This window comes from Leptonotus elevatus, chromosome 18 (assembly GCF_054856555.1).
Source record: "Leptonotus elevatus isolate MCC_2025b chromosome 18, RoL_Lele_1.0, whole genome shotgun sequence".
Lineage (NCBI taxonomy): Eukaryota > Metazoa > Chordata > Actinopteri > Syngnathiformes > Syngnathidae > Leptonotus > Leptonotus elevatus.
This window is the reverse complement of record NC_141256.1, coordinates 3,891,539-3,908,380: the sequence shown is the minus strand read 5'-3', so window position 1 is coordinate 3,908,380 and position 16,842 is coordinate 3,891,539. Positions and strand designations below refer to the sequence as shown.

Genomic DNA, 16,842 nt, shown 5'->3' with positions numbered 1-16,842 from the left:
CCACCATCATTCCTCTTGATATATGTTAGCTTTTATTGATTGATAGAAAGCCCACATTGTTTACATATTTGCTATTTTTAAAGTTGAATGCATTGATCGGACTTCTTTCTGTGTGCGCATCAAATGACCGAGTGCATTTGAATGCACCTCACGTCTCGCAAGAGATGTCATTCCATTCCATTAGCGGCTAACGCCGGAGACTTGTGCCGTATCCTACGATGACGGCGTAATTAACTAACGGTTTCTTGGCGTCTTTTATTAGCGATTGAATATGATTTATGTATGGCATTGTGTTAACAACATAATCCTCCCACTTTCCCAGCCAACTGCAGGTAAACATAGAATTAAAGCCTTGTGTCACCTGACCTTGAATAGTTACCGTTGCTATTGTTAGTATGCTCTTTTCATTGTCTAATGCCTGCGACGCCACAGTATCTTTGCTGCGACATGTCTTAAGTGTTCAGATTCATTTTGTCTGTGTTCAGTGTATTTTGAAAGGCATTTCAATTCCTCTTTGAGGAAAAAAACTAAGAAAACCTTTACCACTGGTATTTCAAAAGCTAAAACACTTTGTGGGCTAGAAGGTCAACCATGGTCGTCTTTGTAATCACTACAAATAATCATTTTACGTTGATTGATACTGCTTGATTTTTCATTGACAGTTGTATTTTTTTGGCAACCATGATGCACAGACATCTTAAATACTGTTACTGTAATTACTTATTTGCATCTGGACAACAAGTGAAATTTGTCTTGTATCTCAAAAGTGGGGAAAAACAATAACAACATAATAAAATGAATTTCTTTGCATATTGCACAATGACAATATGACAGCGTATACTGGTGTGAATTCAAATGTAATTGGCATTCTCAGGCAGGGTATGCTTGTCATTGTACAGGCATTCTAATCTGTGTGGTTGCAGATGATCACTTTGCTGCTCATCCTGTTGGGAATAGGACTAGGGGTCCCCTTGGTTTTATTTGGTATGATTCTGTCTGTCAGTTTTGTATCCTTTGTCTGGTTCCTAAATATGGGTGTGTCTCCTCCTTTGCTAATCAGAAATGATTGTCCACTGATTGAGCTCAATCATTGAGCAGTTGAGAGATATTTTGTAACAGTGTGCTAGGCAGGATTAGTTTTTCAGGTAGGTACAAGAAAGTTTCCATCGCCACAAATGTGTTTTCACCATCATTTGTTGTTGTTTTGTTTGTTTTTTTACGATAGGAGATGAAGAACGTCTAGTGATAGAATACAAACAGATGCCATGTTACTTTTTTGTTAACCTGTGAAATGACCACCGATTTAGTCCATTACATTATTGATAACATGAAAGATCAAATAACAGCTGCAATTAACATGGTCGACAGCAACATGGTGCGTTTGGGAGGAATTCTCACATCGGCTTGATATTGACCGGGCTACTGCCGGTGGTGGCCACAATGAGCACTTGAACCGGAAATAACAACTTGAAGACCTTAAATTAAAAAGGAATTAAAAGGCCTTTAGATTTGAGTTTGTCCTTGATAAACTATTAATCTTAAATTTGGCTTCTGTAAACCTGCGGATATCATGAATTGTGAATGAGCACTAAATTAGCACTGCAAAATGCTATTTTCTACTTCCTCTTGACATTACTCTTCAAGCGGCGGGCAAAGTATGATGATCATAAAGACGATAGGGACAACTGATGATTATGATGACAACAAATCAAGGAAGAGTAGATGCACATACACACACTCACATCCAGAAACACCTTAAACCCCTGTAGATACTCGGCTAAGTTTTTCATTGGCTAATTTTGTATTGCTTGTGTAGCCTAACCTCTATCATATACTGCATGAGTGCCAACTGCCAAGCATAGTATCCAGAACAGAAGTGTTTATGTTGTACGAGTAGAGCATCTTTACGCTGCGCCAGCCTACCATGTTTGACAAGCAACATTAACCTTTGTGTTTTATTTTACCTTACACAGACTTAAAGGGGAAGCCAACCCCAACATTTTCCTTCGAATAATATGTATGTTTCATATGCCCCGACATGGCATTGTGATTTAATATTGCGGTTGTGGAGTACAAGTAGTTGAGCAGCAAAATTTAATAAATAAATTAATAATAAAAACAGGTGGATTTTGACTAGTGGGGCTGCATAGAACATTTTGTGTGAGAACATTTTAGGGTTGACTTGCCATTTAACTACTTGCATTTGAATGTGTTTTCGCCATAAACCTTTTTTTTTCAAGTTAACAAAATACTGTCCACAACAGATTTTTAATCTTTACAATTTCTATTTGGTTGCAACAGTTTTATCAATTGATGACATAATTAAACATTCATTATATTCCCAAACTAAACATTATACACCTGATTTTCTTCCGCATATATATTTATATATTGTTGTTGTTTCACTACTGTAACTGAATGAATATAGAAAACTGTTAATGCTTTGCTATGCAATGTTTCTATATTAACAGTTTATAATGAGAATGTCACACTGTAACATATCAATCAATCTTTATTTGTATAGCACTTTTCATACAAAAAAATGCAACTCAAAGTGCTTTACATAGTTTAAAAACAAATCCCCAGCCCAGCGCCCCCCACAATACCGACCCACTTAAAAAAATAAAATAAAAAGCATAAACAAACATTCAAACAAAACACAACAGATGATCTAAGGCTCAGCACAGGGCAACCTAGCAACAAAAACACTCTCAGGTAGCCCTCTGCGCCAGGAGAGGGCCAAAAGCTGTGGCTGCAGACCCAACCCCAGCTTCTGCCGCAGAGGGCTCCCTCTGAGGAAACACTGGAAAAGTACAATTACAAGGCTAAAATAATTTTTAAGAACATAAGACCAAGCTAAAACTATAACAAGAAAATACTAAAATAAAAAGAAGGGAGGAACAATAGTAATATATGTGCTGTGTCAGAAATATTCCAGGACTACTGTCACATCCAAACTACAAACAAGTTTTCCCCTACCAAGTAATTCCCCTGGAGTCTAATGTACTTTCCCTGCCATTAGTCCTCTCGGTAATCCTGTTGATCTTTGGGAAAAAAATGACAGAACCAGAATGGCTGAGTAGGGAGGATGTGCCAGCATGGCAGTGTTCTTCTCGGCCAGGAACTAATGGAGGCTCAGAGCATTGTGAGCAGGCGCATTGTCACTGTGAAGCAGCCACGACTTGTCCTGGCACAACAACTCTTGCCTCTTTTCGCGCACTGAATTAAGCAAACAAACGACATATGGTCGCTTTGTGGATGTGCTCGTTGATCGTCTGACCAACATTGAAGGGGAATACATGTGTATTTGGGGTCTGAAATAGTTCTCAACTCAACTATAACAACAGTCCAGGAACTTCTAAAACCTGATGTGCTAGAAAAAAAGAGTAAAGTTTTTTTTATTTTTTTATATATATATATATCTGACCTCTCCATGTCCGATGAGTTATGGCTTTCTCTCTTCTTACCTTACCTCTCTGCATTCTCTCATCTTCTGTTTTCCTCTCTATGCCCTCCTCCCTGTGGTGTCCGGAGCAGAGGTTGTGGTGGAGTTTGACTACGAAGCGCTCCATGAGGATGAGCTGACGTTGCGAAAGGGAGATCTATTAAAGAACGTGTGCTGCATACAAGAGGATGGTTGGATGGAGGGCGATCTCAACGGGAAAAGAGGACTCTTTCCCGACAACTTTGTTAAGGTGGGAGTAAATACATGCATTATGCACAATTGTTTTGCCCTTGTGTTTGAATGTTGGTTGGACTGAATGATTATAAAGTATATTTTGCTGTGCTTGCAAACAATCCAACGTAGTCATTGTCACACAACAGCATATTACAGTTTCAATGCTATGAAAAAAAAAAAGGTCTGAATACTGAGTCTGTTTGGAATGACTCGTCAGCCTGATTACAACGCATAAAGAATGATGGGTTCCGGAAAATTTAAATGACCACTTGGGGGTCAATCATGAAATAACCCTGCAAATAGATCTTGTGGAGTTTATTTATTATTTTGTTTATTTATTTAATTGAGCCGACATCTACAAGTCTGCTTTGCTTAGTGTTGCCTTGACATCTAGTGGACAGGGTATATTTAGTTCAAAGTTCAAGTGCCAACAATACCTAATGTCTACAATTGACTTAGGTGGGGACATTTTATAACTTTATCACCAGAGTCACCTGACTTTCTGATTTTCTCTCAGTTAGTGCACCATAACCTGTGTCGTCTACCTCGGCATGTTCAGTCTCTGCAGTATCTGCTGCTTTTCTCCAGTCTGTAAATCCTTGATAGTAAAAGAGGTAATCTGCTAAGAAGACTTGGTCTGTCACTGCACTTGGATAGATAATCCGCTAAGAAGCACTACCTAACAGTTCCTGAACTTTTGTGAGGCTACCGGCATCTGGTTGTTCTTCACCTCCTGCTCCCTTTTTAATTGGTATTACTGCTGAACGCCATAGGGGCATGACTCATGAGACTTGACTTGGGATGAAATGGTAAGAGACTACATTTTGCTCTGCCATGATCAAGATTAGTTTACATGTATCTTCTTAAAGTATTCTCAGATAACGTGACCATGGTTCTCTTGCCTAAATCATGCTCATGATCTGTTGTTTATTAACTAAGTTGCTGATAGACATGGCAATTATTTATGCACACATGTACAATCCAACCAACACTTTGAATCTGTCAGGATTGTGGCGTAATAATCTATTTTTATTTGTGTGGATTTTATATATATACATACACACACACACACACATGCAGTTGAAAAGTTGCCAAACATACTCGCGTGCACACACACGAATACACACGCCATCAAACTGAACTTCCTATTTATTGGAAGTGCAAAGTCAGCGTGTGTGAACCAGGAAGCGGATTGTAAACCCACTCATTGTTTAGCTAAATAGAATATTTCTGCAAGGAAAGGACACCGTGGTTGTCACAGCTTCGATTTGCAATGGAATTGATCTGATCCGTATGGTTTGTGAACAGCCAGTAAATTGTGTCCTCCGGTACTCACATTCATCATCGTCTCATGACTACTAGCTTAAGCAAACATCGACTCTTCCTTCCTAAACTATGACAACGCATAACTAGATAAAGTGTATTGCAAATTGTCAGTGCATGTGTTTCCACTGCAATGCTGTTGCCCACCTCAAGTTTAAATGACGTCAGCTCATTTCATTTTATGGTTGGTATTGTATTGTTGAGACATAGACTTTACATTTAGTATAGCTGAACATGAGGAAAGGCTTTGACGTCTATTATCATCACTGATTAATCGTTATCTGTTGTGTCTAATGAAAGAATGGCTGCGATATCTAATGCATTTTAGGAGGGATTGTTCCTTGTGTCTGAATGCAGTTGCTTCTATTGTCCAGAAAGCTGTAGGTGAGGTAACAAGGAGTCGGAAGTTATTATAAATGCTTTTGGTTTCTGTCTATTGCATACTAAACTTAGAATAAAAGATGAGTGACTTTGAAAAAGATAAAAGGCTACTAAACCAACATACATAGAGTAAATACTAGTCAAGTCAATTGTTTATATAGCAGCAAGTCATAGCCAAAGTTAACTTCCATTAGGTCATGAACCACACTCCTCATACATTATATCTTTATATAAAATAACTTTGTGAATTAGGCAAGAAAATAACTCCCTGTAAGGGAGAAACCTAAAAAAAAATTGTTTAAAACACACCCATCTTCCTCGGTCAGTTGAGTTTAGTTGGACAGACAGTAGAGGATAGGTTGAGAGTAAAACAGGATAGAGGGGCTGCACAACCAGAGGAGTGAAGAAAGAACAATGGGCACAACAACAGCTGTATCAACAGCAGTAACTACCACATTAAAGGTTCCATGATGGCAGCAACAACGATACTGGTACTGATAGGGGTGGGAATCTATGGGTACCTCACAGTTCGGTTCAATTCGATCCAAATTTCAATGCATCACTACGTTGGCTTACATTTATAGTCCATTTAAAACACTGGTAGCTTTTTTTTTGCAATTGCAGAAGTTAAGGAAAGCAATTGCAGAAGTCAAGGAAAATCAAGGATATATATTTGACACTTTCACTTTTTTTTAACCCATTAAGGCCTAAAGCGCCTGGCAAAACATGACTCTAAAACCTATGGGTGACTTTAGGATCACCAGAATTCAACAATATTGCCAATGCCCTTTATTTTAATACTTGAAAGTGCAGACAACAGTGGCTTTTAGTTTTTTTAGTTAAACTTTAAAAATCATTTTTTAATACCTCTGAATCAATTCAGAATCTTTTTAATGTCTGTTTTAGCCTTAATCAATGTAAGTTTTTTTTGGGGGGTGGTGTGATTTATAAACCTAATGTCTATTTTGGTTTTGTTTGATCTTTTTTCCCCCCAACAAAAACAACATGGTTTTGTTTGATCTTAAAGGTGCACAATCTGACATTTATTGTTGCTGTACGACACAATGAATTGGGATGGAAAACTGGGAAAAGTATAAAAAAATATATATATATATATATAAAGAGGCCGGCTTCAAGCACAGCCCAAACTCCAGCTTAGACTTTAAGAAAACTGAAAAAAACTGAGTTTATTCAAGCGCATATACTCCCTCACATACATAATCACACACACAACTCAAGAGCTTGAAACAGACTACAGTTACACTTTAGGCCAGAGGCGGCAGTAGCGAGTAAAAAAAAAAAAGTGACAAACTTCACAAAAAAACTTTTAAAGCAAAAGTCTCATTTATTTTGGGGAAACCGAGATACACCTTAAGTTAATACTTCCATGAACGATAAAATATCTACAAAACAGAACATGTTATAATTTGTCATATAAACATATATGAAGTAACTTTTCCTTTCTCATCCCTTAATTCAGTTTTGCACTTAATATTCATGTTCTGTACATTTTGTTCTCAAAGGAAATAAAACAGGAGGCCAAGGAAGTGAGACATGAACCCAAAGAGGAATCTGCTCAGCCTCTCAAGAGAGAGAAGTCTATCGGGAATGTTGCCAACTTAGTTCAGAGGATGAGCACCATTGGTATCCCAACTGGTGGTTTCCAGCCACGACCATCAGCAGCCACAAAGAGTAAGAAACACTTTCACATACAAACTTAATAAGCATTCTTAATTTAAAAAGAATATTTATGTTGTAAACTTACTTGTAAATTAACAATATTTTCCATGTCCTTGGGAAGTTACTAAAAAATAAAATTTCACAGAAGTTTTGGAAAACTAATGGAGTGTTGCGTCGATACTATTTAAGATGCGTAAGACATGGTGTCATTTGCAAAGTGCAACGTTGTGTTACAGGTACAGTAATGCGTAGTTTCAAAGCCCGGTCGAAGGTGTGGCTTAATTTTGTTCAAATAAATGACAAGTCTAGTCCACCTCCAGCAAGATTATATCATGCAAACTAGTTTTCACAACAGACATGGTTAAATGTCTCTTGGACACATCTATAGGGAGAGATTCGTCTTGTCTTTGACCTCCAAAAACTTGCACGATTTTCAAGTTTTTCTGATCCAGAAATGCGCGACTTACTCGTGTCTGTTAATGTTGTGTGAGAATTTATCATGATTTAACATTTCTAAATATTAATTTCTGCTTGTGGATTGACAAATGTGCGTTTGTAAATAAGCAGGCACGCACATTTATTTTTTAGACAAAAATCACGCAGTTTCAAGATATTCACACAAACACACACAGCAGTTATAATCATTCACATGTTGAAAGGCCATCCCTCCTCTATCCTGTAGGAGTCAGTGTTGATGTCTCTATTGAGCTGAACAAGCAATCTCCAGTTTCTCATTGAAAAATTGTAAATTGAAAAATGGAAAACGTGCCTTAATCATCATCTTCTATTATGTGTTTATATAACACAAGTCGGGAAGCAAAGTACGGCGTTAACTTGTTTCCCGACCTGGAAGACGTTGTTCTTACTGCTACAGAGAAGAAGTAGAAGAAAAAAAGAACATCTTCCAGCTTCAAGGCAAGGCAAGGCAAGCTTGAGTGAAACAAATTACAATCATATTTTAATAATGCATCAGATTTATATAGCGCTTTGCCTCTTTTGTGGACACTCAGACACTTCACAATGGATACATTCATGTAGGGCTGGGCAATATGGCCAAAAAATAAAATAAAAATTTTTAAATTAATTTTTTCAGTCATTCAGGATCATTACAATTTTAATCGATTTTAATCTAATAAACCCAGTAAACGTTTATTTAAAGGTCTCATTTATTCAAAAATAATCCCTGTGCAAAGTCTTCAGACAACAATAATGTATACTGATTCTAAATCAGTTTTAACATAAACTTAACATTCATAGTTAGCAGAAATACAACTCACAATAACATCTGGATCTAACAGAACATAAGAACTACAGCTTTTAATAATCCAGAAGACAAAATTTGAATTCACGATTTAGCAAATTTTGAACGATTCGATTTTCAAAATGATGATTAATTTAATTAATTCGATTTATTGCCAAGCCCTACATTTATGCACTCACACATTCGCACTACGGTGGCGGTAAACCACGTAGACTGATAGCAACGTGACTGCCTGTGTGCGCCTACGACCACCACCAAACATCCACTCACAGCTTGGGCTGCTCGATTATGAAGAAAATTAAATCCCGATTAATTTGGTAATAATTGAAATCACGATTAGGACGATCATTTGTTATTTTCGTACAAAACAAGACGTAAAAAAACATTAAGAGAAATACATTTCTTTGAAACACTATAATTACGCAAGTTTCTTTTGGACCAGACAAAATTTATTAAATGTTTTTTTTTTTTTTTTTTTAAAGGTGCAAATATATACATTTAAGCAACTCAAAATTATTATTAATAATCATTTATTTTTGTTTACAATTATGCCAATTTTGTAATTGTAGAGTGTAATAATTGAAATTATAATTGAATTTCGATTAATTGCACAGCCATACACCAGTGTGAGTGACACTGGAGGAAAGGTGAGTGACGTGTCTTGCCGAAGGACACAACACATGACTCAATTAAGTTTCTCCACACTCGCTCTAGGACATTTAGCAAATTGCCTTACTGCAGTCAAGGAGTCTTTAGGTTGAAATTTCAAAACTAACAGTAATACTGTTAATTCATTTATTCATTCTTCAAACTGCTTATCCCCCCTAGTGTCACGGGCATGCTTAAGCCTATGCCAGTCGTCTTTTAGGTGAGAGGCCGGATACACCCTGAACTGGTCACCAGCCAATCACAAGGCACAAATAGACAAACAACTGTTCACGCGATATCGGTTCCTTTTAATAAATATGAAAGGTTTTCCACAATTCTTTGTCAGGTCTGTCTTGATTTTTGGAATTGTTCAAATTATTTTTAAATCATTTTAGCAAGTGACTAAAATATAATGAATGCACAGTTTGCAATCATGCACTGTGCATCTACTGTATACCGAATAGGCACTGTGTGCTTTGCAAGAGCCACAAATGCTCCCCTGAATTCTGTAGTAATGACACTATAGAAAATTCTAATGCACCTCTTTTGATTTCATGCATTGTGATGATGTTTTATTCTTTGCTGTCTTGTGTTTTTGACAATTACGAAGGGAGAGATTGGCCATTTAAGCAGAAAGGGAAAATCGTTTGTGATATAAAAAAAAAAAATAGATCAGGTTGGTGCAGGTTTCACACACCCATGTTGTACCACTTGCATAGCTTTGTCCTGGGTAGTTAACTCATTCGTGACTGCTACAAATGCCAAATATGGATTGTAAGTGGCAGGGATTAAATCACAGTAAGTACCAACCTTTTGTAAACTGTTTTCTTCACTGTGCTTGATGAATAGGTTGGGTCCAAGGCCTCTCACTGCAACAACCCATATATAATTGTTTTTACCATTTTCTTAATTGAGCTTCCACTTCCTACATTTGACACATTTACACTGCTTGCGTTCGCATACCCCGCCCCCTTTTTTTTCTTTTTTTTTATAACCTTAGAGGCCTTGCACGTATGAACATGTAAAAAAGCATACAACTGAAGTTACATAGCCGGTTTGTTTGCTACCTCCCTCCCTTTTCACAGAGCTGAAGAAAAGACAGTGCAAAGTGTTGTTTGAGTATCAGCCACAGAACGAAGATGAGCTGGAGTTAAAAGTTGGAGAGCTTGTTGACATCACTGAAGAGGTATTCTTAACTTTCTACGTCATTTCTAAGATGCAAGCGTCAAATGTACTCTTATTGTCTGCTTTATTCGATAATGCTGAAAGAAAACAAAGGAGAAACAATGTTTCGTTTGTCTGTTGAATGTTTTAACTGTTTGTCATGTAATAGGTTATAAAAGATTATTACTAACCTTTTAGTGTTCTGGTGTAGTGTGTATGGAGTAGCAGTGAGAGAGAGTGAGCATATGGGGTGTTGCCATAAAATTACTGCGTCATGCTTTCACTTAATGAAAAACAGGTTTCTTCCACTGATATGGAGGACTTGATAAGCTAAAAATTTATACAAAGTAACATTTTATTACGAAACGTACATTCTGTAGTCTGGGTGAACCAGCCAGTTGTTGTTAGCAGTAGTCCTAATTGGGCTATATGTGTTTGCAGGTTGAAGAGGGTTGGTGGAGTGGCATCGTCAACGGCAAGTCAGGACTTTTCCCTTCCAACTTTGTCAAAGAACTGGATGTCTCGAAAGAAGACGGAGACTCAAATGAAACTACACCAGATGAGGCTGGTATGAGTCAAAGAGCAAACCAGTTATGAATGAATTCTGAAACTTTCTGGGGGTACTTTGTTAAATCCAATGATACATTTGACTTTTTTTGCCAAGTGTAGAGCAGACAATGGAAGCACAGGTTGGTCGCAATCTCTTGTCAGCTGTTTTAAATTGGAGAAACATACAGAACATTACAGTATGTAACAAAACTTGGAGGCAGTCTAAAGGGTGTAGTTGCCGGCATCTAGTTATTTTTTCAAGTTTGATCACGTTCTGCGGAGTATGGTGTGCGGTCTGTACCCCTTTGCCACGTTTCTCATGGCAATTTAGTAGTGGTGCAACGGATCACAAAAGTCACAGTTCGGATCCAATCACGGATTTGAGTTACGGGTCGGATCCTTTTTCGGATAAGCAAAAAGATAAACAAATAAATAGTACTTTGTCTTCTTTTTTTTTTACGCTTTTCCCCCGTTAAATTAAATTTAAAAAAAATATTCAAAATGTCTAAAATAGCCTTTAAGGATTTAGGAACACAACTTTAAGTGCAATATGAGGCAGAAACATTCTTATTTTATACATGGTCCATGTTTAAAATGACAAAGTATTAACTCTTTGACTGCCAGACGTTTTCAGAAAAGGGATGCCGTCAGTGCCAGCCGATTTAAGCATTTTGACTGATCTTTCAAGGTCCACAGAAAATGTTCTGTTTGGACTATGGAAACACACATACTATGGTGAATCCCGAGGTTGACGCCACATTTGGACGCCACAGTTGGACGCGGCCTTTATTCTCACGTCATAAAGCATCACCGGCTAGCTCTGCTAACGCCGGAGCTCCACATGCGGACATTTTGTCGGACAATGAAGAGTACCCCGAGTCCAATGCATATTCATCGGAGGAGCGGGTACAGTCTGATCACGGAGAAGACACTGTTTCTGGACTACGATGCCACCATGAATGGAGTGGATAAAATGGATCAGAACATCTCTTACAACCCGGTGTAGCAACTGAAGGACATGAGGAAGCCAGACGTAACACTACCGTAACGTAACCGTAGCATGATCCTGATATTAGGCTTGATGGCAACACACACTGCAGTATATACTTGCTATTCCCCGGAAAAAACGGCCTGCAAGAAAGTGGAGCTTTTGCACGCGAAGAGGCAATCTGTTGTGCAAATGCTGTTGTGTCTCCTTGCACGCAGGGGAGAAAAAACAAAAAGAAAAACTGTCGTTGAAACATCCACATATTTGTAAATAGCACCACAGTTGCACACATTTGTAAATAGTTTGCCAAATTGTTGTCAAATTGTTACACTGTTGAATGTAAATAAACGTATTTTGCTATCAAAAAACACTTTTTCATTCTTGGTGGTAGTGTTTTATAGAAGTAAAGCACTATTTAGGTGTTTGTGGCATCATTCATGGACAAAAAGAAGTGTAAAATTCACTAGAATGCATGAAATAATATCGTTTCACTAAAAGCTTGATTTCTCCGTATTTGAGTTCAAAACAAGCGAAATCGGGTGAAACTAACCATTTTCTATTGTTGATTACTAAAGAACGGAATAAGGTAGAAACAAACTTTTTTTTTCTGATGAAAGATGAAAGTCCAATCTTTCATTTGGTAGTATATGTGTTTCCATAGTCCAAACAGAACATTTTCTGTGGACCTTGAAAGATCAGTCAAAATGCTTAAATCGGCTGGCACTGACGGCATCCCTTTTCTGAAAACGTCTGGCAGTCAAAGAGTTAACGTCCTCGGCGCCCTTCCGTAGGTTTATGCTAAACGTTTTATAACGTTTATGGCGGTCAAAGAGTTAATGGCTTAAAGTTGTTTTCCTAAAATCTAAACGGTCATGTTTGACATTTTGAGTTAAATGTTGTTGGTTTTTAATGGCCAAAAGTGTTTTAGAAAATAAATGAAGACAAATTTCTATTTATCTTTTGTTTTCATTTTTAAATAATGAAAATACCTGAAAGTGCAATTTAAGGCACATTCCCTTCCTTTAAACATGTAGAGTGAATTACAAAGTAGCCTTGGTCCAGAATATTGAAAAATAATTCAAGTAAGCCAGGTACCAGCTGTCAAATTCATTTACAGCTGAGTCAGGCCATCAGGCCACGGCGTGGGCCAACTTCAAAGTAAAAGTCTAGGAAGGCTATTTGCATTGCCGTCAATGTATTATTTGGTATACTTTATTTTGAAGTTAGCCTTGGGCGACGTGTTACGTTGAGTATGTTTAAGCTTCTTTGACATGTCTAAATGGTGGCCACTGCACCCCCCCAAGATCAAAGCATGATGGGTCAAGAGGGAATGTTCTGGAATCTTTGTTAGACCGTGGCCAGAGCCATAGTGCACCCTTGAGCCTCCGGAGCTTAGCGGCTCTTACCTCTGTCATCATGGATTCCATGATACTGTGAGAAATCTTTGCAATACTTGAATGCGGAGGGAAAAAAGGCCAGAATCCCATGGCACACACATGTTTCTGGATGACAACGAGATTGCTCTGGTCACAGGGAACATAATGTAAACCGAGCATATTATGTCAGTTGGACTCAAGAAATGGAGGCCGCAGCTGAGTAAGACCTACACTAGATGGTGCTGCAAAAGTATTTTAAAATTTTCGCTGCTTTATGTGGGTAGCTTGGTGACAATGATCATCAGTATTTTTATTTGCATCCAACGTTATTTGATAAGGGCAAAACAAATATTGTCATTAATTTAAATCATTATATGCAGTATTAGGAATAGTGTCCTTGTAAGCATCATTAGAAGAAGCCGGAAGCCGTTGTGCACTTGTTGATTACATTTCCTGTTTTCCCTTATTACATCTTCTCCACAGATGGACATGGTGTAGAAAACACCGCAACCCCATCATCGCCTCAATCTGCTTCCGGCAATGGAGCTATTGTCCAGCCCAAAAAAATCCAACGTATTGGTTTTGGCGACATTTTCAAAGAAGGGTCAGTAAAGTCAAAGGTCCGAATTCCCAATCTGGATACAGAAGAAAAAAAGGAAAATGTGAGTTTGATCACACTCCTGAATATTGTTTTTGTTTGTGACATAATAAGAAACGTGTGCAAAAAAAAAAAAAAAACATTTGTGACAAAACGAGATTTTCTGTTTATTCTCTTTGAGTTGTTCTGAAAATCTCCTCCCTTTTCTTTCTCTTTCCCTCTCTCTGTCTTTGTGTCTTTCTCTCTTTCAGTCTCTCTCAATCTCTCACCCTCTTCACAACAGCCATTGCAATATCTTTCAACCACTAACTCAGCTTCTGTCGTTCTCTGCTCCTAACTCCAGCCCAACCAGCACATATCGCTTAGTATATCGCTCGAACCTCTCTTTTGACTTCGTTTCGATATTTCCATTTGGCTTTGACTAGCCCACGCTTCACATATTACTGTTCACCTGGCTTTCCACTCATTCCACTCAGTAATATTGGCAGTTGCAATTGAAGGTTTCCTTTCTGTGAGATGAAAAGGAAACTTTGCATCAGTTGTCAACTTTGCCTGTTTTTGCATTAGTCCATCCATACATTTTCTATAACACTTACTCTCTCTTGGATCATTAAGATGGAGCCCATTCCATCTGATTTAAGTTAGTTACGGTTAGGTTAGGTTAGGTTAGGTTAGGTTAGGTTAGGTTAGGTTAGGTTAGGTACAACACCCTGAACTGATCGCGACTCAGGATATTTAGACTGAGGCAGACCGATTGTTCCTCCGACCAGCTTTTGATGATAATGGCTACCTTACATATTGCAAGCGACTCAAGATTACAAGAATGAAAGTGACTTTTTTGTTTTGTTTTTGCTTTGCTTTATTCAACCATTTTCACTGTATGTCCGAACTGTATTGGTATTAGTCATATAATTTTTTATCCTCATCTAACTATCAACATAAGTTAGTTGATGAAGTGATCTAATTGCTCAAACTTTCTATGTACTTTCTTTCAGGGTGCTTTCTGTCACCCATAGCTCAAATTATACCAATTTATCATGGTTTATATTCAACCCATCCCAAAGAAATTAAGACGATACATTAGATTAGAAACATATACTGTATTTATATATATATATATATATATATATATATATATATATATATATATATTTCTGTATAAACCCAGTTCAGTGTTTTCCATTTTGATACTCCCAATTTCAGTTTCTTGCCTTTTCCTCAACAAACTTCCAACTAACAACTTTATAATTAGCACAACCGTTCATGAAAACATGATCAGTTCCTTTTGACTTCTTTCTTTGAATTATGTTGTATGAGCTTTTCCATATGAAACCCTTGTCCATTTATGTCATATAAACCATTTCCATCTTTCATGTTTTGTTTGCTCCATTTTAGCCAATCCCTTCATTACCATCAGTTGCAAAGCCTGGATTTCCCAACATGACAGAAATGCTGAAGGGTGATGGAGACAACAACTCTAAAGGTAAAATACATCCCAGCCTTTTGTACATGTGCATTTAGTGCTTTTGTATCCTATACTTGCTCTTCTGAATATCTGTCATCTCTGTCTCTAAAGCTAAAGACTTCTGTAAGGTCACCTTCACTTTTGAAGCTACAAATGAGGATGAATTGACTCTCCATGAGAACGACATAGTCTCTGTCATAAGCAAGGTAAGATGTAGCTAGATGTCTGATTGCTCAAGAATCAAAATTTCATGAAGTTATAATTGAAACAGATCAAAGTGTCTCAATAATATGTCACCTGCTGGTTTTCCGGACCTTGAAACAGTTAACGAGGAAACAATTTGATACAATGGCCCAATCTCATTTCATTTTTCAACTTCCTCACGCCGCGGTTTCCACATTAGTGCCTCCCACCAGCAATCCTATCAAGGAGATGAGAAGAACGTTAAGTTTTCTCATCAGTACTCTAACCCAACCAACCATTAAGTCTCTTGAAAGTGTTAGATCATCACCACTGCTCCACTGAACACGTTGTAGCTATTGCTAATAATTACTGTTGAATGGTGCTGCCACCAAGTGGTCTTTGATCTTACTTTACAAAAATACAAATTATTTGTACCTGGTTTGTAAAGTTAAGACCAATTTTATTCATACTCTGACCATTTCCCCCCAGTGAATTATTATAGGGGAGCAGATATATTCTGTCTGTAAAAGGACAGACTTTAAGATGTTTTTTTAATTAATATTTTTGCTTTTTTTGTTTTTGTTTTTTACTTTTTGAGCTCCATGTCTAATTATTCATACCCTTTCTCAACACATGCATTCAGTATCTAATGTTACTTGGAATCCTTTAAATCTGGGGTTTCTTTTTTCAAAATGTTAATATATATATGAGAGGGAGAGGGAGGGGGAAGGGGAGGGGGAGAGAGAGAGAGAGATAATGAAATTTGTTTTATTTATTTTAATTCCTCAGTTGTAAATACAATAAATGTAGCTCAATTGAGTAAGAAGATCCTAAGCAATGTTTTTCAAATCAAATAGCTTTTGGTAATAAGTTCATGTCAGCAACCATTCTTCTATATAATCTGAAGGGATAATGCTATAGTCACAAAACTTTTTTGTGTTTTTCAGTGGCTTTATAAATTGGTGCACTCGTGGCCACTTGTCCTATTCATCATGTTAGTGTTTTTCTTCTTAACTGCACTGTACAAATAGAACATGATGGAATAGAGCTGTTAAATTTAGTAAGTTGGGTAAGGTTTGATGTTTAACATGGCACCTCCACAAAGATTTCCAAAGCTATAAGATTGGTGACACTCTGAAACTGAGCTATTGCACAGTGGCCAAGATTTTAGAGCAGTTTTGCTAGGAAAGATCCACTTGGAATGGGCCTCGCCGAGTGAACCAGATAATTCCAGTCAACAAAGTGATTTTGAGAAAAATAACATTTGATTAAAGGTATGAACCAGGAAAACACAGACATTTAATTGGTTTCTCAATGCTTGCAAATTTCTGTCCTTTTTCGGCCAATGTGAGTGTTCTGACATTTCCATCCAATCTGCTGGTTTATGACAGGACACAGGAGAGCCTGGGTGGTGGCGAGGGGAGGTTGGAGGCAAAGAAGGCGTCTTTCCTGACAACTTTGTAGTCATGCTGTCTGAGACAGAAAAAGAGGTGAGGTCACAAAGTGTTAGTTTAATGAAAATTGTTTCTTGCCTGAAGTTTTAGCAA

At 37.5% G+C, this 16,842-nt stretch overlaps 1 protein-coding gene across 3 annotated transcripts in view; it reads left to right on the top strand.

The window, feature by feature from the left end:
* The window catches only part of cd2ap (CD2-associated protein), a 39,465-nt gene that overhangs the window by 5,139 nt on the left and 17,484 nt on the right, over positions 1–16,842 (top strand). For all 3 annotated transcript variants that reach the window (XM_086061028.1, XM_086061030.1, XM_086061029.1), the window contains exons 2-9: positions 3,538–3,695; positions 6,907–7,075; positions 10,058–10,158; positions 10,578–10,704; positions 13,533–13,711; positions 15,043–15,130; positions 15,224–15,318; positions 16,687–16,785. In XM_086061028.1, coding sequence (XP_085917154.1) covers positions 3,538–3,695; positions 6,907–7,075; positions 10,058–10,158; positions 10,578–10,704; positions 13,533–13,711; positions 15,043–15,130; positions 15,224–15,318; positions 16,687–16,785 — 1,016 coding nt within the window. The remainder of the gene's footprint in view (positions 1–3,537; positions 3,696–6,906; positions 7,076–10,057; positions 10,159–10,577; positions 10,705–13,532; positions 13,712–15,042; positions 15,131–15,223; positions 15,319–16,686; positions 16,786–16,842) is intronic.